This window comes from Dermacentor albipictus, chromosome 3 (genome assembly GCF_038994185.2).
Source record: "Dermacentor albipictus isolate Rhodes 1998 colony chromosome 3, USDA_Dalb.pri_finalv2, whole genome shotgun sequence".
Classification (NCBI taxonomy): Eukaryota; Metazoa; Arthropoda; class Arachnida; order Ixodida; family Ixodidae; genus Dermacentor; species Dermacentor albipictus.
This window is the reverse complement of record NC_091823.1, coordinates 142168199-142189137: the sequence shown is the minus strand read 5'-3', so window position 1 is coordinate 142189137 and position 20939 is coordinate 142168199. Positions and strand designations below refer to the sequence as shown.

The 20939-nt window shown below is 52.6% G+C and overlaps 1 protein-coding gene across 4 annotated transcripts in view; it reads right to left on the bottom strand.

Moving 5' to 3' along the window:
• Positions 1-20939, bottom strand: part of LOC135905337 (ETS homologous factor-like) — a 477295-nt gene that overhangs the window by 115143 nt on the left and 341213 nt on the right. Inside the window, exon 1 of one of the 4 annotated variants that reach the window (XM_065436370.2) lies at positions 3309-3905. The exons of the other annotated variants lie outside the window; for them this stretch is intronic. Within the exon in view, the coding sequence (XP_065292442.2) occupies positions 3309-3487 (179 nt within the window). The 5' untranslated portion in view covers positions 3488-3905. Of the gene's footprint in view, positions 1-3308; positions 3906-20939 lie in introns of those variants that run through there. 4 annotated transcript variants of the gene reach the window in all.

Below are 20939 nucleotides of genomic sequence, written 5' to 3'. Positions count from 1 at the left end.
CTCAGGCGCGGCGGTGACCATGAAATCACGTGACACCGTGACGTCACGACAGAGGAGAAGTGGCTTTGGCTCAACTCTTGCAAGACGGGCTGGGTGGGAATCGAACCAGGGTCTCCGGAGTGTGGGACGGAGACGCTACCACTGAGCCACGAGTACAACGCTTCAAAGCGGTACAAAAGCGCCTCTAGTGAATGCGGTGTTGCCTTAGAAACGCGCTGTTTCTAAGGCGTGCGTCTCTTGCTCAGGCGCACATTTCGTTGCCGCGCCGAACGCTGCTTTGCTCGACGCTCACCGCGTCCAATGCGGGGCGCGTAGTCGCTGCCCTGTAGCCCATTGTCTTACACCCCTTGGCGGGTCGACGGGAACGCTGTCGCGTTCCACTCTTGAAGGCGAAGAAGTAATGCATGAGTTGTTTCTTCGTCTAGCCGAACCAAATATAGCCAAGCAACAGCAGTTCACCAGGCTAAACAGTGGTTCAACAACTAAAATAAAGGCTAGTATGCTTCGCATCCTGGGCTTAACCTTACCTAAGCCACAGCCATTTTTTTTTTTAGGTGCGTAGTGTAACCGAGTGCGGTGTTCAGAGTAACAGCGCAGGGGGAAAGGTAACAGGGGAGGGAGGACAATTAAGAGACGCGTTCTCGGAAGTGACCGCGAGATTTTTATTATGCGCATTCGCGTTTACGCACGCTCGCGACGCCGGCAAGCCGCTGGCACGTACAGAGGCCAAGGAAACGCGCGGACCGCAACTCGTCACGTGGGGTGATAACGAGACGAGCGCCCAAATGCGGAGAAAAAACACACGGCTACCGGCTACACGAGGATGAAGAACGCAAGACTCCTTACTTAACACGTACTGGCCTGGCCTCCTACTGCCTGCCAGAGGGGTAGCGCATGATTACCGGCTGTACACTCCGTGTGTGCGTGTGTGTGTGCGTGTGTGTGTGTGTGTGTGTGCGTGTGTGCGTGTGTGTGTGTGTGTGCGTGTGTGTGTGCGTGTGTGCGTGTGTGCGCGTGTGTGCGTGCGTGTGTATGTGCCAGCTGGAGCGTGCCACGCGGAAGCCACGTCACAGCTGCGGCAGTGGCCACACGTGGTAACGCAACCTGTATGCCCGAAAGCACGAGCTTAGCGACGAGCGAGGACGAGAGGAGGGTATGGCCTGGAGGAAGGAGGGGGGGGGGGACGGTGCAGAGGGGCCGGGTGCTGTTTGCGCAGCGGCACCACGTCGCAGTTGGGCCCCGCGCTGCAGCCGACCCGGTCTATAAACTTTTGCTGCTGTGCTGGCTGCTGTCGCCTGAGCGACCTCAGCCAAGGCGGCTTCGGCAACGCGGGACATACACAGGAGAAGAAGCGGAGAATGGGGGAGGGGTTGCCGAGTCTACCGACTCCACATCGTCATACATCGCAGGGGTCCCTTCGAGTGCCGTTTTCGATCCGAGCGGGAAAACGGACCGTCAGTGTTGTCGCGCGCCGTAAGACTGTTTTAGCGAGGGGGGCCGTGCTCCCTTCTCCAAACAGCTTCGCTCCTTAAATGCGGCTCGCTGTTGGCGCGCAGAAAAACCACCGGCCGGCCACCCTTTGCTGCGGCATATGCAATCATGGATGAACAAAGCGCCAAGGGCACGTTTCGATTTCCGCTTGAAGGTTTAGTGACACCACAGTTTAGATTCGTCGTTGTTCTTGCTTCAAGTGGAGACCTAAGCCCTCCAAACGCTATCGAAAAACAAATGCCCATGAATGTCAAGAGTGGGCCAACAAATTTCGCGTACTCGTTTCTCCGAGCCAGCCTCGGTTTCTGCAACTTATAAGAGGTGGACGCACCTTGACTTCATGGTACGTTCTCTCCCTCCCCCGTTCCTGCGACTGCTGCGGCCACAGAGTTTCACACAGTGATTACTAGAGGGAACTCTGGCGCTAAGGTCGTTCAGTCACCATGAGCGCAGCATGAGGATGTGTCTGAACTTCGTGCTTGTGGATTAAAAGGCTCCTGTGGCTTTGCTCAATGCGCGCTTTATCTGGCTTCGTTGTCCTACATTTCAGAGCAGCGTATACTTTTCTAAGTGCAGAATACTCTGCTAACACAAACCAATTGCCACTAATTGACACTAATTGCAGCCGTTCAGCCTGTCGAGGTGGCCAAATCGTAACGCGCCAAGCGTGTATATAAATACCATGCGATAAATTCACGAGGGCGTTCTATGCTGCTTGTCGGTGCACGCGTCCATGGCGTAATGATTTCGATATCGGGCAATATCTGGAACACAGTACTGGCGGCACGGCGTTCGAATCCTGCCGTCCGGCAGTCTTAATGACATTTATTTATTTATTACACCGTACTTAGTTGAAAACGATGCGTTTACGAAGCCGCCGAGTCGTTCGAAGGCAGAAGGGCTAAGTTTAGGCAAATCCGTGCACTTCCCATGCTTCTAATGGTGGCTCAACCATTGTAGCTCCCGTAGACACCGCCTAGCAATCACTGTGTGAAGCTCTATGTCTGTCGCTACTACACGCGAGCTGGAAAGCACTCGTTGGCAATTCGTACGCGTCACTTTATTCTGTTCAGCGTTAGAGTCTCGTTACATCGGTAAACATTGCCCTGTGTCACCAGGGACTGTAGTATCAAATCGAAAAATCTCATAAGTGTTACCCAAAGGTCATACTAGGTAAGCGTGATTACTGCCCGCGCGAAAAGCGCCTGGTAGAGGTTCTACGATTTCTACAATGCGTGTCACTATACCCCGCCTTATATGAGAACACAGCTTTACGTACGACGCATTTCCGGCGCCTCTGCAGCGCTAATATGGCAGAGCTGTAAGTTGCACTGTAGTGCCGGGAATTTCGGGTTTGGGTAGTCACAAAGCGGTGCGTTGAACTCAACAGCCGACATCGCACGACCCGGTGCCAGAAATACGCCGGAAATTGTTCCCACGCGCTTATAAGACTGTACGTGGAACGACGCAGTTGTCATCGAAGGCACCTACATGCCATAAAGTTCGAGCGATACATTTTGATTTTTTTTCTTTTCCGCGGCTTATGACTGCGAAGTCGCTTATATGCCGGTCTACGCGGACGCCGTCCACAGCAGTACGTGAAACTACGGAGTGGCAATGGCAGAAATAAAGACACATAGGCAAGTACCACGGCGCACTCCGGAAGAGAAAAGACATCACGATGCAAGCTGCACCGAAAGCGCCTCGGTGACACGAAAGGTACACACGCCGACTCCACGTACATACACGCTAGCACCCACAGTGGGCGAGGAAAGGCGCGAGTCGCCGCGCGGCCGGAATAAGGAAGGATCTCTCACTGCGCGGCCATCCTGGAGAGGTTGAGCGGCAGCGGACGCTGGTGCGACGGGTGGCGCCATCGCTCCGGCTTGAACTGGTGCAGCTCCGGGGCCGGGTGGTGGAGCGCGCCGAGAAGCGGGTGTTGCCACCACGGCGACTCGGCGCAACGCAGCGTCTCGCCCGGTGCCAACATGAGCATGCACTACTACCGTAAGAGAAGAACGACCGCTGGCCCGCGCGAGAGTACGACGAGGCACTGTGCTCGCACGCACCGACGATCGCGCAATCCACCGCGAACTGCGTCGTCGTAGCCACCCCGCTTTCAGCGCGGCACATCCTCCCCCTCCATCGCACCGACACATGCTCGCTCCAATGTGCAGCGCGCTGACGTCGCCAGGCGCACGTGCACGCACGACGCACGCACACAGCCGCCGCCAAAGCGGTGTGCGTGCGTGCGGGCTGCGAGTGGTGCGAACCGACGGCACAGCACCGAGTCCGCATGCAGTTCGCCGCGCAGCGAACGAAACGCCAGCGATTTGGCAGGCAACCGCGACGATGACACACCGGCGCGCTCGCGCGAACGACAGGTGTTGCGGGCGGCAGCGTGCACACGGGTGTACAGGAAGGGCCACACGGGAGCTGCGACGCCGATAGGAAGGGGACCACGTGGCGGGAAACGCGACCCATGTTGCTTTGCAGCGCGCATCCGGTCACAAACGTTTTCGGAGTGCGACAGCCGCGAAAAAAAAAAAAAAGAAATGAAAGCTCGAATACGCTTTTCGGCGTCACCAGATATGCCCTAAAGCTGTTAAATGTCGTTTTCGAATGTTTCGCGTGGCGAAAGAAACTCTCGTAGAGAGGCGTACAGTCGTACACAGTTCGCCGTGCATGTCAACGATGTCAGATCGCGCTCGCGGCAACAATCGAGGCGGCAAAGAACAACGCGCAAGGACGCCAATCGGATCGGAAAGATACCCAAAACTCGCAAGTGCAAGTTACAAAGGCCGATACGGAAACGCGTTCGGCCGGGTAACTGCACCATGAACCTCAGAGTTAATACGATGGGGTCTATGTGCGTGACCAAAGGGCACAGGGCGCACCTACACCTACTGTGACAATGCACGATAAGCTATCTACAAGTTCCAGAACGAATCACGCACGGGGCAAATGTCCGACTCTATCCCTCCGACAAAAGCACGCAATATATCGGGTCTCTCGGACCGTAGTCGAGCGATGTGAAACACTGACGAGAAAGAAAAAAAAAAGCGTCCAGTCCGTAGAATCTGCTGTATGCAGGATGTTATTAAGTGTGTCGAGACTCCTTTCTGTAGCACCGCCAACTGCTCCTTTAGAAAGGAAGCGCTCTGCGGCCGCCCTTTCACATGAAGGTGTGCTCCCTATACTTGTTCTGTCTGCGCCAACGGGGCCACATCGGTCGATCTACCGTGTAAAGCCGAGAGCGCCCATGGTACTTTATAGACAAAAACCGGTAGCACTACAGCTAAACACTTCTTAAAGGAGACAGAGGAGGCCACGTAATGCGTGTTGCGGATTTATAAGCTCGAAATAGTATAAAGAGGCAGGGAAAGTGACCTCCTGAGGCCTGAAATGACCAGGTATCGTCCTTGGACGACAAGTCGAAAACACAGTCTATGCGAAATCGTAGACTGCGCCTCGTAGGGAACTGCTTTATAAATGTAAGGATTCACGTCACCTCACGTCATTCTTCTAATCCACAAAACAATTTGGCGCTCTGAAGAAGCCAGCGATATGTTTGTTGACGAGACATCTTCGACTGCTTCAATCAATCAATCAATCAATCAATCAATCAATCAATCAATCAATCAATCAATCAATCAATCAATCAATCAATCAATCAATAAACGACGCATAGACCGCCTATGCAGCGAGCGACCTCATGCGGGGAAGAGGCAGCTCGCTGGTCTTCATGACGTCGGGCCGATTCGCCGTCAGGGTTGGCACGATTTTAGACTGCGCTCGCCGCTACAATCGAGGCATTTCGGAATAACAACGCCAACGGGATCTGCCTTTCCGCGCGCTTTTTACCCCTCCGGTTCGCCGCCTCGTTCTGCCACCCGTACAGCAATACAGAGGCGGGCCCGTAACGCGCACAACGGGCGCCAACTCGCAACAGCTGTTTCATCGTTTCCTTTTTTGTCTTGTTTCGTAACGTTCCTCAGTTCCACAGTCGCCTCCCCGTAGCAGCGCCCTGCGTTACAGTCGTAGCTCATCGCGAGGATCCCCCTCCTGGCGCAGTGACGCAAGCAGACAGGCAACGCAACTGCGTGCGAGATGCGGCGGCGAAGGACGTGCCCTTCCTACTCGTGTGTTGTTCCTATATTACGGCTATTTTTTTCTTTCTTTTTTTGTTCTTGACAAACCAGCAGTGCAGGCTGACATAACCCAAGCTGCGCTAAGCGCGCACCTCGCGAATATTGCATGCTGCACGTATACGCGGCGGGCGTGTTTGCCACTATAGGGACGGCATGTGTGGCGATAAGCTCGCATCTGCGAGGCTGTGTACACACACACACACGCGGCCGCACGAGAGAGAGAGAGAGCAGGAGGGGGCACCACGGGCTGGGCCCCGTCGCTGAGCCGTGGAAGCAATCGAGGCTGGCACAGTTGGCAGCGCACCTCCCCCCCCCCCCTCACCCCCCTCCCCCACGCGGCAGCAGCAACAGTTTTACAGATACCGCGGCCAGCTGGCTGTTACAGAGCAGCTTCAGGAATATATGAACACTGACAAACGTGCCTCCTGGGCAAGCCCTGAAAGGCGTGCCTGTTGGTTACGTAGATTATAGGCCACATATCTTTAATGGTAAAAAAAGCGGATGGAGCAAAGCTTTGGACGAATTCGCTGCTCTGCGACTGTACGTTCCGACTCTCCAGTCTACGTGTCTGTCAGGCATGTTTCATTAAGTTTCAATGTTTGACGCGGAATTGGAGCTTTTTTCTTCTTTTTCTTTTTGACTTGCGAATACGCGTGAGTTACGACTGTTCTGTAGTGTAAAAGACGCCAAAGCACTTCAGAGAAGAGCTTATGGTCGCCTGCATTTGAGCCGCTTTATCGACACTGCGCTTAACTGTCAATGTTGAGAAAGCCGGACAAGACAGGCTCACGACGACCAGAGCCCCGTTTTTTAAGTGCGAGAACTAGTCGTACCCATAATGACACCTATAAGCGGCAGCCAGCACACCCCGTACACATTCCGTGCCGTCGTAACCACTGCCGTCTTGCATTGCTAAGCGATAGCAGGCAGCCGACGACAAGGTCAGTATTAGTAAACAGTTGTAAATCACGCTGATGCGCGCAAAGTCGTCATCTAGCGGTGTCTATAGTCCTTCTCTGGCTGCAGCGCACCAACAGCCGTTTGCATTTCTGTACGACCACTGCTGCAAGGTTTCGAGCTCAATCCAGCTTTGCAATCAGCCAGTGGTTACCGACCGTGTAGCTCCCCCCTGGGATAACAATGCTGCGTCAGCCCTCGCAGCCCTCGATTAAACGCAGGTGAATTTCCGTAGAGAGGCGCGTCGTCAGGTGACTCGCTCCTTCGGGGAACGATATATATAGAGCCGCTGGGAAGTTGCACGTGCAAGTGTGTACTCGGGTGTGGAAGCTGTCGGACGGATTCATCCTTGCGCTCGACCAGAATGAGAACGCGACGATGCGCGTGCGGCCAAATCGCAGCGCCGTCAAATGTGAACAGCCACCGACGTGGCGATAATCGTGAAAGTGTCGCTGTAGGTGTTCGCGAAACTAGCACAGTTACGAAACCGCGAAAAAAGTGACAATTTCTATTAATTCTAAGCAGCATACGCAACGGAGAAACGGCCGCCTCGGTAGTGTTCATTCAGCGGATGCGAAAAGCGGAACAGACGACGCTCCCGAAAGAAATAAACCATATCGCTATACTACATAGCTGTTACAGGAACGGAAGCTAGCATTCATGTACAGCATATACGGATTAACGAGAGATTGAATAAACTTTATTTTTTTCCCCGTGTTTGTTGCGAGGGCTCGCAAAAAATAAAAAAATAAACGCCAATTGGCCGCTGCCCGACGCCAACTGACTGGAGGCCGCGCGGTCGGCTGCTGCCCGAACCGCGCGCATCGAGGTCACTTCGCGCGCGCGCACGAGCTTCGACGCGGTCGCGGGGAACCACGGCTCGCGCTCGAGAGGCCGCCGGCCCAACGACTGAATCAACGGGGCCAGGGTCGACCGAGGCCCGAAGGGGGCTTCGAGTGCACGCGCAGGTCCGTGGACTCGCCAAAGAGCGTCGCCTCTCTCGGAAGGAGGCTCCGAGGGCTTTGCGTGTTTACACGCGGGAACTGCGGGCCTCGGCGACAGCGTGCGACCTTCTCCATAGACGGTGAAAAATAGTCAGAAAAAAGAAATTAGCGCTGACTTCAAGCGCATTCTCCGAACTTCGATCTAAAGGAAGGTGGTCGCTTCGTGGGTTGGACGCTCGCTGCAATCACGCGCGCGGCGTGTATACCGGAGCGATCAGTTTCGGAAACGTCACTCGTGGTGGCCGAAGAATGACCGAACTAGAGGGCAGGATTCCTGTCGGCCCGTACGTAAGGCGCCCCGCTAGAAGTCACGTCACCCGAAAGCGAAGCGCCAGCCACGAAACTGATCGGTTCAGAAAACCCGTGGACACGTCATCTTTGCGACTGCGGCTGGGCAGTGTAACAAGTGGCACAGTTGCCCCAGTGTTTCTATCTTTTCTAAGTTTAGCTCATGATAACTGAGAAGAGAGAGAGAGAGGCCCTCGCGTGCACTCACAATGAGGTTCCCATGCTGAAAGTAAAACAAAAGGAAATCAAAAGCACACATTTGGTGGCTTCGACATACGCGTAGTGCGTATATTGGTGCACAACAAGTTACAACATTCCAGCGGCTTCGCTTGTGGCTTATCGGCGAAAGCGGCAGTGACCTCGACTCGAGAACACCAGTTACTTCTGTCGCTAAGAGTTGTTCGCGGAATTCGTTATCTTCCGAGGCACACTCGATTCAGATAAAACTCACAAGCGTGACAACGGCGGTAGCTGACAATGTAGCGATGACTGCTAGCGCTGACAGATTAGATTACTAGACAACAAAGGGCGCAAGCTACAATCACAGCGCCACGTTTCCTTTATGTCCACATCAATATCTACAATAGGCGATGTCTACATTCGTTCCAGGAAGAAAGTAACGCAGAAAGTGAGTTGGCTTTCCAGGTACAAATGAGGTTTAGTGTACCGATGTCACACACGGGCTACCGGGACGACACAGCAGAAAAAGGGGAAGGACCGACTCCAGTATTGAGCAGCTGGGCGCTGAGAGTCCATCCCGTGACCTCGAGCAGCTTAGCGGCAGAATATAGCATTCAAGCGATTGCTGTCGCTCACCAAGCATAGATCGTAGATTTTGCACATGCAGTCGTCGTAAGTACTATACGAGCACTATGTCGCGTTGCAGAACTAGGATCAAAACGAGAGCGTCAGGTCAGTAATACGAGCCGCAAAACAAATGTAGTGTCACCGTGAGATAAGTTCTCGAGGCGTGGCAATGACGGATTCCACCACAGGATGGACGAAAATGGGAAGTTCTGGGAGGGGCGGGGAGCAAAGAACGCGCCGACGAGAGGAAACTGCACGGACAGCTACCCCAAGGGACGAAAACAAACACGGAACGAATCGAACAGCAGAGAAGGGGAGAGAGTGTGGCGGTGCCCAAGAACTACGGGCGAGAGGCGGGGATTAAGAGAGAGCGAGCAAGAGACCCGTTAGAAGAAGGCGCCGACGAACGCAACAACAGCACCGGAGGCGAAGTCGCACGCGCGCGCGCGGCGACGTCCCCGGTAGGCCGCGAAACAACGGCGCGCGAAAGCCGGAGGAGGATGTCACCGAGCCTCGCTCCAAACGCTGGAGGAAAAGAAAGCGAAGCACGCGGTGCGAGAAACGCGCTTTACAACAACGTCGCGGGGCAAGGAACACGCAAGACCAAAAATAAAATTGAAAGAAGGAGAGGTGGCGCGGGAACTGAGCGAAAGTGCCGATGGCCCCGCGCGCCTCAGCACCCCGCAGGCAAGCACGCGAACGCCTCCAAGACGAAGCAGACGACACGTCTTTCCTTCCTCAGCAGACGACGCGCGGGGACGGCGAGCCGTCTGCTGGGGCGCCTTAGCAGACGACACAAACACCAGGCGACGGGGGAGACAGCAAAGAAAACAAAAGCAGCCTCGGCTAATCCTTCTGCACTTGTGCGGATAAACGCCGCAGCGGGCGGCGATCTCTGAACGGATTTCGCGCGGGCCGGCGTGCGGAGCCCGCTATGCAGCGCCCCGCGACCCTGCGGGATTTTGGTTCTCTTGTTTCTCGGCCGTCGTCGCACGTGGACGTTAAACAGCGGCGCAAACAAGGCTCCCGGGCCTCGCCAACGCTACTTCGCGGACGCCGCGTTGCCGCACGCGAATCCCCCCCCTTCTCCTTCCCTTATTTAGGCCCGCGAGATTCTATCGCCGAGAGAAACGGCGAGGAGCGGCTTTGCTCCGCGCTCGTTTCTTGTTGTTTCTCTTTTGTTTCAGCTAACGTTCCTTCGGTCTCGGGCCGGTGGGTATCTTGAGGAAAGAAAAGCGCGGTCATGCAAATGACCTCTCCTCCGCCCGCATGCACCCAACAGACCACAGCGTCGTCGCTGACGTTCGCCGCGCTGATCCTACCGCTGGCCGCATATACTTCTCTTGTTTCTTTGCCTCTGCGAGCTTCCCATCGTTTTTCGCGTGTCTTCGGGTTCCAGCTCCATCTGACTAGGGGAGAGGCTTGTTTATGACCGCCACTGCGTGTCGGGGTCAGGGCAGCATACATTATCCACTTCACTTGACGCAGAAAAAACCTCGGACGTACGCCACAAGCGACCGCCGACCGAGGCGCATGGGAACATGCGACATCTTAGGCTGCGAATTGCCTGTGCCCGAGGGAACACGCGACTTCCGCTCATGGGCTAAGGTTGGAAACCGCATGAATCTTATTACAAACCATCCAAACGCTTTACGGAGAATATAAATGTGCGAATTCAAATTTCAGCAGACAACACGGCAATCCACTCGCGGTATAGTTCTATTCCAAACAGTAGCACTTCGTATGCACATAGCTGTATTCCGAGAAAGATATCTATAGACTTCCGACTGAGATACACGTTAAAAAACAGCTCGCCATATTATAGCGCGGGTAATCTGAACACCGAGACAGCTCACTGCAAGGAGAATTTCAACCGCAGAAACTTAGCCTCGTTGGTACAAGTGCATAACCGACTAGGTCGACTGAAGAAATTATTGTTGTAGGAATAATCCGTCAACCGCAAAGCTGGACGACAAATTGCCCATCAAGCATTTAATTGTAGTGTATCCCTCGGTCAGTGCTATAAGTGCCGAATTATAACGTAAATCGCGCAAAGCAGGCTGTGTAGAGACCGGAGCTACCCCGATCAGTCCTACCCACATAGCAGCTTATTTCTGGTATCGATCAGTAGGGGGCAAGTAAGTCAGCGTGGAGAGCGTAGTATGTCTATACATGCACCTATAGCATGCACTGAGTCGTCTGGGCGTAACTATACAGAGGCGCTGGGGCCAGGAACATGGGTGAGCGGTAAAACGAACCAGTGATCAGGCAGGCAGCTAAGAAAAAAGAAACGAGAAAGCTACAGGCAATGAAGAAAAACAGTGTTATAATTCGTGCGCAGTTGACAAGTAAATCGAGAGAGCGAGAAAGAAAGAAATTAAAAAAAAAGACAGGCTGACTGCGCTCGACACGTGTATATAGCGTTGCTGCAACAGAGGAGAGAGCTTTGCCGGTGTCACTTTCGCTCAACGTTCGCAGGCTGCTGGCAGGCGGAGGGTTCTCGCCACGCGTTGAACGTAAAACGTGCGCAGCGACTGCAGCGCTGCAACCGGCCGCAGTTTTTGTCCGCGAGGCACGTGACCGCTGGGCGTTGCGAAGAGCGCGCGCGCGCGTGGTTCGGCGTACGACACGTCGCAGGAAGAACTCCGTCGAAGGAGTCTTCCGTCGAATTCCGCCGGGTGCGCACACCACAGCGGGAACGCCTTTCCACACGGGAGTTGCAGTACACGCATGCGCGGACGAACGAGCGCCTCGCGATCCGAGCCGCCACGGCATCTTAATTTCCTTTCTTTTTTGGCCTTCACTAAATAAAGTTTGTACCACCACCACGGAGCCGTGTCGCCGATCGCGTCAGGGAAGGGCCGAGTTCTCGTCACGAGATGAAATATCTTCGAGAAGCCACGTGGCCAGTCCTCCCGTCGCGTTCCGTGGATGCGACCTCGGGTGCCCGGTGCACAACAGGATAAGTTGTCTTTTTTGTTGCTTTTTTTTTGCTTTTTCTGTCCCACCGCGCACCACGGGACGCGCAAACGTTCGCCGCACAAGCGCGTTCGCTTTGGCCACGGCCTCGTATACGAATACGCGCGGTGGCCATTTCACCGAGCGTCATTTGCGACGCGCGCTTTCTTTATTTTTCTCGCGGTTTACTCCTGTAAATATCGTTCCTGCGCGTTCTTTTTTCTAGATTGACATTTCTCTTTCTCTCTCTCCCGCTGTATACGCATATGCGACACCCATCTGCTCCGCCCAGTGCGCAGTCATTAGGAGAACAAAACGCCTAATAGGCTCTCTCTCTCGCCTCAGCACTGAATGTGCACGAAAGAAGCGAACGAGAGGTTGAGAGGAGGAGGGAAAAAAACTAGGAGGCAACGAAGCGAGGAGAAGGGAGCAATCAGGGAGAGAGGGGCCTTTAAGAGCACGCTCTTTAATGCGCACCACGTTCTCGCACTGACACGAGGATCAGGCGATTACACACGCGCGACACAAGCGCGCGCAGCTCCCCCTCCCCGTTTCTACCTAGTTTTGGGACGCGCCGCCACGCGGCGCATGTGCTGGAGCCGCGTGAGCGTCACTTGGGGAACAACCAACCGTGCGTGCCTCGCATTCAAAACGGTGAGCAGGGTCGCATAGGCACGTGACAAGGAACGCTTCCACTTAGCGGTCATTTTCTCGGCCGTATATTCCGCGACACATGTGGGTGCCACTCAGAACGTTGCGTAACAATTTCGAAGGCGAAGGCGCGGGAAAGGGTGGAGGCTGAGAATGTCGAAAATACCGTTCTCATATAGAGAAAGCTGTAGAATATATATCGGGAGCTGCGTGTTTATAAACACGTGGTACTCCGAATCAGATCCTAGTTAAGTCCTTCTGAGCGACGTAAGGTGGAAGACGTTCAAACACACAAAAAGAGCAGTAATTCCATTTGCCTGACTGCAGCGGGGCGCTACAAAGCACGCAATTTCATAAATGTCGAAAACGAAACTTTGTAAACGTGAAAGAAAAACCGCTTTCTTCCGGGGACAAGCTCATTGCATCGTTGTCAGGCGCTCTGCCGGAGTGATTTACCTACATGGAATAGGATATAGCGCTATAGCGTAGGCGAAATAAATAATAATAATAAATATACCACAGGCCAAATAAAAAAGAAACAAACAACTACTGAGAGAAGGAAACCTCTTCCCCTCGGCGGATGACGATCTGGCGGCTTGACCTTAGCGCAGCCGTTATAATGGACGACCTAGAGCCACAGCATTGCGGCGATTGCACGCTTTCGCTTGCCTCGTTCAAATAACTGCCTACACGCTCGGCGGCGGAAACTCGTAATAGCGTTCAGCGGCGTCAGAGCGCGCTTTATTGCCCGTGCACGCACAAGAGACAAGCCCCGCGGGGAATCCGACGCACATGGAAGGCCGCGACCGAAAAAAATGCAAAAGACATAAAGGGCTGCCTGCGACGCGAGTTCGATCGCGGAAGGCTCGTCGAGATGTTCGATCGACAGCGTCGGACCTTGAAACTCGCGTCAAGGTCGCGCGGGGATCGCAGCCGATTTGCGGCCGCTTTTTTATCACCGACGTCGGACACTCTCTTCGCAAACCACCGGCGAGATGGCGATCGCGCCGGGCTGCGCAAGGAACTGCGAATCCCGTCTCGTTATTATTTTTGTGCAGCTTGACTCTTTCGCCTGCTGGCTGTCGGCAGGGGCGCGTAAATTCTGCCCGTAATGAGGCTACGATGAGCGCTCGCGTGCATTGCAAACGATGCGGCAGCTCGCACATCACATATAGCTTTCGACGCGAACACAAATTGAACCTGTGGGTGGTAAGCCAGTTCTACGAAAGGATTCGCAGCGTCCGAGGACGCGAACGTTGCCAGTCATTGCAGAAAGTTTCCAGTGTTGCTCCAAACCAGAGCTTTTCCTTAGCTCTAGAGATATGCTGCGGTTGTTTTGGGCCGAAGGAAAGTTCTCCGATGTACATGACAAATAATTTATAATTTTGCAAGTGAAGATTGCAGTTGGTGCCGACCGGTTGTCTATAGTTTGTTTATTTCCATATTGACTGTATTAATTATCAGTCAGAAAACATAAATTACCTAAACAAATAAATAAATGAACACCTCCTTTAAGTAATGATTGCGTCGCCAATGCAGCTCATATAATAAAGATAACAATGATGCAACATCGTGTGCACCCGGCGGCTAACGTCGCTAACAGCTAACACACACACACACACACACACACACACACACACACACACACACACACACACACGCACAGACACGCACGCACGCGCGCACACAGACACCGAAAAAAAAACGAAAGAAGAGAGGAAAAGATGAAGCGGCGGTGTTGGCGGATGAAGTAGGAAAGAAGACGCTCTATACAGTGAGGCATCAGAAGCGGTGAGGTTGTGTATATTAAGTTTACTACCGCCATCGCGGCGTCGGCCGTCAGGCTAACAAGCGCCAAAGCCGCCATCGCATAGGTGCGGTGTTAGCCCAAACGTCCTACGTTTTGGCATCACCCGCTCTACTCTAGCCGAGACGCGGTATGCTCGCGTCCGCTAGTAACATAGTCGCCGCACGGGCACGCGCCACGGCTTCCCCTGGCGAGAACTCCGCGATACTCGGGAAGAGAATGGGCACGGGTGCTCCGAATTCGGGGCCCCGCTACGCGGATTCCTGCGGGGCACAGTTGACCGCGGCAGATAAAAGAGGGAAAGAATCGTCGCCGCTCTATTTGTATATATATATATATATATATATATATATATATATATATATATATATATATATATAACATTGCGAAATGGAAAACGTAGAGTTCCCCACATGCTGCGATCCTTCAGACAGCATGGGAGCCATAATTTCGTGGATTTCGCTAATCATCATGGTTCCCGCTTGTGACGTTGGTCGTTATGCCTTATCTTTCGAAACTGCCAGGCATTCAAACTGCTACCAAGTACCTCGAGACCAATGTCTGTGCACACGCGTATAATCATTGCATTTATAACGTCATAATGCAAAAAAATACCCCGCCCGTGTAGTGTGATTGGGCGCATGGTGAAGAAGAATCCCAGTTTGTCAAAATTAATCTGGAGTCCCCCCCTCCCCGGCGTGCTTCGCAATCATGTCGTGGTCGTGTCACGTAAAGCCCGGTAAGTCATTTAATGAATTAAAGGATTATACTGACCAGCTCGAACACACGGGGCACTAATTATACGGGGTGAAACTAATTGAGCTACAACCGTCAGTAGACTAGAAACAGAACACGGCCCGGAGCCCTATGTGGGATGTGCATTCTTCTCTTCTTTTTTTTTTTTAATTGATACCGCAGCCAACCGCACAAGCCCAAACGGTAAAACGACTTTTTGCTACAGATAGCAAAAGTAAAAAAAAATATCGAAACGAAGTGGAAGAACTCTCTGAGCAACTCGAAGTAGTTGCTTAGAACATGTTTTGGGACAAGCTCTCAATTCATAATTTGTCTGCTTTAGTGCACTGGGACATCTCGTCCGAGTGTTAGTGCGTCTGTAAGGTTCTGTTTACGGTGACAGATAAATAGTTACACTTGGGTAAATATTGTAAAAATGTTGAACGGCTGTTACAAGTACCCTATGTACGTAATCGTGCACAAGCACAAAAATGACCTCGTCCAGCTGTCGCATGAAACATTTTTCGTTTTGTCCAATTGATTTGTCGTCAAGGATAAGAAAGGGCAATCGATTTAAGCAGTGGAAAAGTGGATTTCGCTACGACCGCATCGACGAACTTTCGAAATAAAGCTGCGAAGCGCTTTCGACTCCTGGTAGTCGGCTTCGCTCACAAGCGGCACGTTCGAGCGCGAGCGGCGGCGGCGACCCCAACGACGACGTTTCGGATTTCAGCGCCCGTCGCTCTCCGTACAAGCGCGATTCTCTCGCCGAATCCACGAGAGACGACGCTACAGCGGGGGCCCAATTGTAACGGTGGATTTGATGCTTCGCCATTTGATGTTTGCTGCGTTGTGCACTCTGTCGTGCATGAACCTAGTCACCATCATATTTAACAACAGGACCGTTTAAGCGCATTTTCGGCACCCTTGCGGACGGTACTGATTTCAGGCTGGCGAGTTTTGGGGGTGCTGGCGCAGTCTGTCTTCCTTGGAAGCCATTGGTTGTTTGCTCCTGAGAGCTTTTATTTGTTATAGCGAGGCCTACATAAATCTGTCTTCATTGTTCGGGCAACATCATATATGGTGGCTGTGCCTTTCTATGGTGAACTGATGGACATTTGTGGGCATGCTACCATGAAAGCACGACGTTTCAATACGACGCATCAGCGACGAGGTCACTCTACGTGTGTGCCCCCCTGGATGGAACCTTATAAGATTATAAGGTTGCGAAACATTAGTAACGACAAAGTTAGCCGCTGAAATTTGTGAGCCCTATGACGGACGCGCTGGAAAAGGCTCCTCCTCAAGCTGTGCGTGGTGTCACTAAGTTCTCGTAAAAATTTGGGAGCTACTGCTGCAAGACTGACGTTAGGACCGCTTATTCAGTAATGACACTAAATAAAGACGCGATATCCCACATGGATGTCAACGCGATAACCAACTAAGAGTTCCAAACAAATCATTACAATGAAGTTAAAGTGGTGAGGTGGCGGCCGTAGGGCTACAAATGTATTTTTTCTAAGTGACTCCTGCGAAGGTATAGCACTCTCTGACCAAACTTTTAAAAGTAGTCATATTAGTTGCGACATAATTTGATATGAAGTGTAGAGATACAAGCTATATAAGCTTATATAAGCTGTAGAGAGTCCGTTTTGACGCGCACTGTGCATATATATTTTTTTTCTTGCGTATTTTTTGGAGAGGGGGGGGGGTCAAGAACCCATCGCGCTTCAGGATTGTGTACAATGAGCATAGTATGTAGACATATTCACACTCCTGATTAAAAGGCTTGTTCGTGGAAAGCAAAAAGCACACTCAGCAGATGCAGATATGCCCCTGTCATCCACCACACCACTTCAATATCGAATTAAAGAAAAAAATAAGGAAAACGGAAAGACAGCGGCGGAGGACACGGCCAAGCGGGCGCGCAGGTGGCACAGGCCGTGCGAGCTCACCTGAACGTCTGGAACGACGGGAGGTCGCTCCCAGAATCTTGCACGTCGGTGCCCTCAATGGTGGCCAGTTCGCGGGCTCCGGTATCCTCGACCCGTGGCTAAAATCCTCGCGCGAAGCCACCAGGAGTGCGGATCAGTGCACACCACCGTTCGCCATGTGCCGGGGTCGTTATTCCCCGTGGAGTCACACCGCCGCGAACCGAGAAAACGCACGCACGTGTGCACTGCTGCGGCGAAGCACGAGGACGAAACCACGACGCCGTTTCGACGCAGAGTGGCGAGGACCGTCCAGGGGTGCCGCACTTGACAACGTGACAGACGCGACCGCGTGCAACCGTGGTGACGGCAGGGGCAACAAAAAAACCAACGTAACAAGAAGCGGCCAGGACAGAAGCGGCCGCCGTTGCGCGGCTGTCGTCTGCAGCGTTGCCGTGCGTCGTCTGGTCCGGCGAGCCGGTAGCCACGGAACGGGACGGCCGGGCGAGAGACCGGCTGGCTGCGTCAGCGCAAGCCGCCCCGCGCTCATTGGCTACAGAGCAAACTTGACGTCAGGCGCGCACGTGACCCAGACGCCGCTCAGCACTGCGCCGAGCGCGGCGGCCTTCGCCAGCAGTCGGCGCTTTAAATATAGCCGCGCCGACACGGCTTCGTGGATCGCTGCGTCGCGCTGTGGCTTTCCCAGGCCTCCGTTCCGCCGAGATGCCGTGCTGTCTCTCTCTCGTCGCGATGCGCACGCGACAACTTCACGCTGTCAGTGAGCGCCGACTGATGGAAGTGTTGTCTTGCAGAGACCGCGGCGGGTTGCAGGCAATGACGGCAAGCTGCCTCGGCATACACCGCGCACTTTACTTGCTCCACGTGACGCAAAATTCTGCATATAATTTCGTTGTGCCCGTGAGCAACTAATATTGCATAGCGAACCTACATAATGCCCTCTTAATTTGAAAGCGTTCTAATGGACTCTTAACGGCATAGTATATAATTTGAAGCCCAGTTAGACAGCACCGAGAAAATGCCACTAGCAGCGATTGAAGCAGTGTGTTAGGAAGGTACGCGAGCATGAAAGCTGAACTACTGTTGCCCTGCTCGTTTTCACTCTCCGACATGCGCCTCCAAGAAGCGTTACGAAGTAATAGCCTTGCACGGGGTTTTCTGCCTGCTCCACTTTTACGCTTAGACGTCTTTCTTTCTTTCTTTCTTTCTTTCTTTCTTTCTTTCTTTCTTTCTTTCTTTCTTTCTTTCTTTCTTTCTTTCTTTTTTTTTGAGCTAACGGTAGACGGCATCTGGCAGATGGTGCCTTTCTTTAATGGACGAGTGACAAGGTCCGGTCGCCGAGCTTTCACCAGCTTGTGGTCAAGAGAGAGAGAATGAAGAGGAAAGGCAGGGAGGTTAACCAGATATGACTCTCCGGTTTGCTACCCTACACTGGGGATGGGGGATAGGGGTTAGAAAGATGACAGAGAGGAAAACGCTAAAAAAAGGAAAAAAAAACACGCGAAACAGGATGTCGAGCACTGTTCGAACAAGATAATAAAACCGTTTAAAAGGCCAAGTGCAGTGAATTTTTGGACCACGTCTAAAGCCCAGTTAAGGATAGTGCGGATACAAGGGAGCCCCGTGTAAAATTTGGCGCTTGAAATACGAACGGAAGCACCATGAAACGCTCACAACCATAGCCGTTTTTCACACTGCAACAGAAAAAAAAAAGAAAGAACGCCACTACCAATCAACGGAAGTGACGCGCAGCTCGCCGATATGACCTCCGAGATAAGGTGGCGCTTACGGCAGCCCGTGGTGCGCTGAAATATCTTGGAGGCGGCGTGCTGGGATTTACGTCATAGCGACAACCACCAGGTGCATGTGTCGTCTGCTTAGGTTCTGTTTAACGGCTACGAACAAGAAAACTACGCAATTGCCAGCCATGTGGCGTTGCCGAGATTGCTTTAATGGTACATAGGACTCACTTACATAACAAATTCAGCAAAACTGAAATTTCGTTGCAGTTTGCCGTTGAGCTCGGGGACCGCACTTGAAGTAAGTAGGTGAACAATTTAACGCTTTAATGGTAACTATTGGGCTTTAAGCTTCGTGGTTACGGGTCATGAATCTAAGATTAAAAAAAAAGAAGAAGCGAAAATGTCAGAGAGAAACTAAATTCGAGTTCTAGGTTGGTACCAGATTGGCCTAGAGTATGAACAATAGTGTTCTGACACGTTTACTCCTGATGGGAACTTAGAGAAGAAGCCCCACCGAGGTTAATCATCTACGGGCTTTCCATCATTTGTTTGTCGTAAGATCAAATAAGTATCAGGCTAGGCATCAGATCCGATGAACGATACGTCAGCCATTGCTATAATCGTATATCTAACATAGGAATGCTTTACTGTATTCAACGCTCTCGATATGTAAAGGTCCATCAGGCAAAGCGGCTGCGCATAACCTTATAATACATATTCAGAAGCGTTGCTGTTTGTCGCGTAAATAGAAATCCCTCTTCCAAGAAATCGGTAGAACACGAAAGTGAAACGTTTCTTCATGCATAGAAGCGGTTGCATTTTTGCTTCGTGAACTCACGGTCCGCTGCAGCCAAAGGCGCACGACCGTTGTCGTTTGTCCTGCCGTTGCTCCCTTTCCTAATAGGGACTAAACACTTACTCTCCGAAATTTGGACACATGCAGCATGCACATTCATGCAGTTATTCCTTCGAGGGACGAAAAAGCCCTCTTTAGGACTAACAGCCCAGTTACTCCCGTTTTCCCCGGGATTTTTCTTAGAGAGCAAATGCGGGAACTGCGTCGTCGCCTCAGCAGAAGGCCAACACCGCCTGCACCAGGCTACACCGCGTTGGAGCCCCCACTGCGCTGAGACTACCGAAGCGCTCACTGTCGGCGCTCGTTAGTGCCATGATTCAGTACTTAGCTTCACCGCTCCTAGATGGCGGTACCATCCTCTCAAGAGAAAGTACGTTTTACGCGTTCGCGCCGACGTCACATCCGTTACAGGAAGTTGATGGTGGACCCCGGCATAAAACCCGTTAGTGTTAACAAGCGAAAATACTTGCTCCGTGCGAAGGGCTATAGCCATATATGCAGCTTCACGCATTCCCGCCATACCGAGATACTCCAGTTGGCAAATTGACCGCATTCCGCCGATGGTTAGGTGAACGGACGTTGCCACTGTCACGTGTTTTCTATGACCGAACGTGCGCGAAGTGGGACCTACTGCGGCAACCGCAGACGTACGCTCACAACACTCGGAAGTGCATATAAATAAAGTTCCGCATTCGAAAAACAACAAATAAAGGGTAATAAGGTCACGCGCAGTATTGTCCAAAAATATCGGGTAGGCTGCATCGGAGACGCAGCCGCAGTGGGTACGTGAAATGTCTTCTGCGTGTTGCAGACGGTGTATGCGCATCAGGGTACATAAATTGCGTAGCCAACTGCACAAGCTATATTTATGCACGCATTAGAAAGCTTACATGCTTTGCTTATATATGCTACAGCTAGTTGGAGTCTTACCGTCTAATTTTGCTATCTTGCTCGCTCCCTATTCGTGGTGGGGTCATTTGTTTCCCAGAGGGCGTTCGGGCATTGTATAGAGATAAGGAAATGAAACCCCACGCAGGTGGAGCCAGAGTCGGCCCTGCACTAGAGTTACTGTATGCCGCTAGAGCCCGGCCCACTCGTAGGTGGTCGGAATTCCTGTGCTTGCGCTCCCTGTGGAGACTTTGGACACATTTTTGCCGTGGCCCAAGGAGTCGGCTGTCCCTCTGTCTGGCTGACCGAGTCCCTTCACGCCAGTTCTGAACCGTACGTGTCGAACAGAGGTGGGTCGTAGGGCGGGCCAGCGTGAAATTGCTGCACTAATTCCGCACTTGCAGGCCTTATAACTCCCGTTGAGCACCATGTGCGAACTTGATAAATTGTACCAACTGTGGCATAGCAAAACACTCTCAAACGCGACCATTCCTGCTCGAATGGAGAAATACGCTGCCTACCTATACGCCCCTCTGAACGCCGCGCGATATAGGGTAAATTTAGCTCCGATTGCATCATGCGTGACGCAACGACGTGTGCACGCGCGACACATGCATGATCGAGCAATGGCTTCTTTCCTCTTATGCGAGGACAA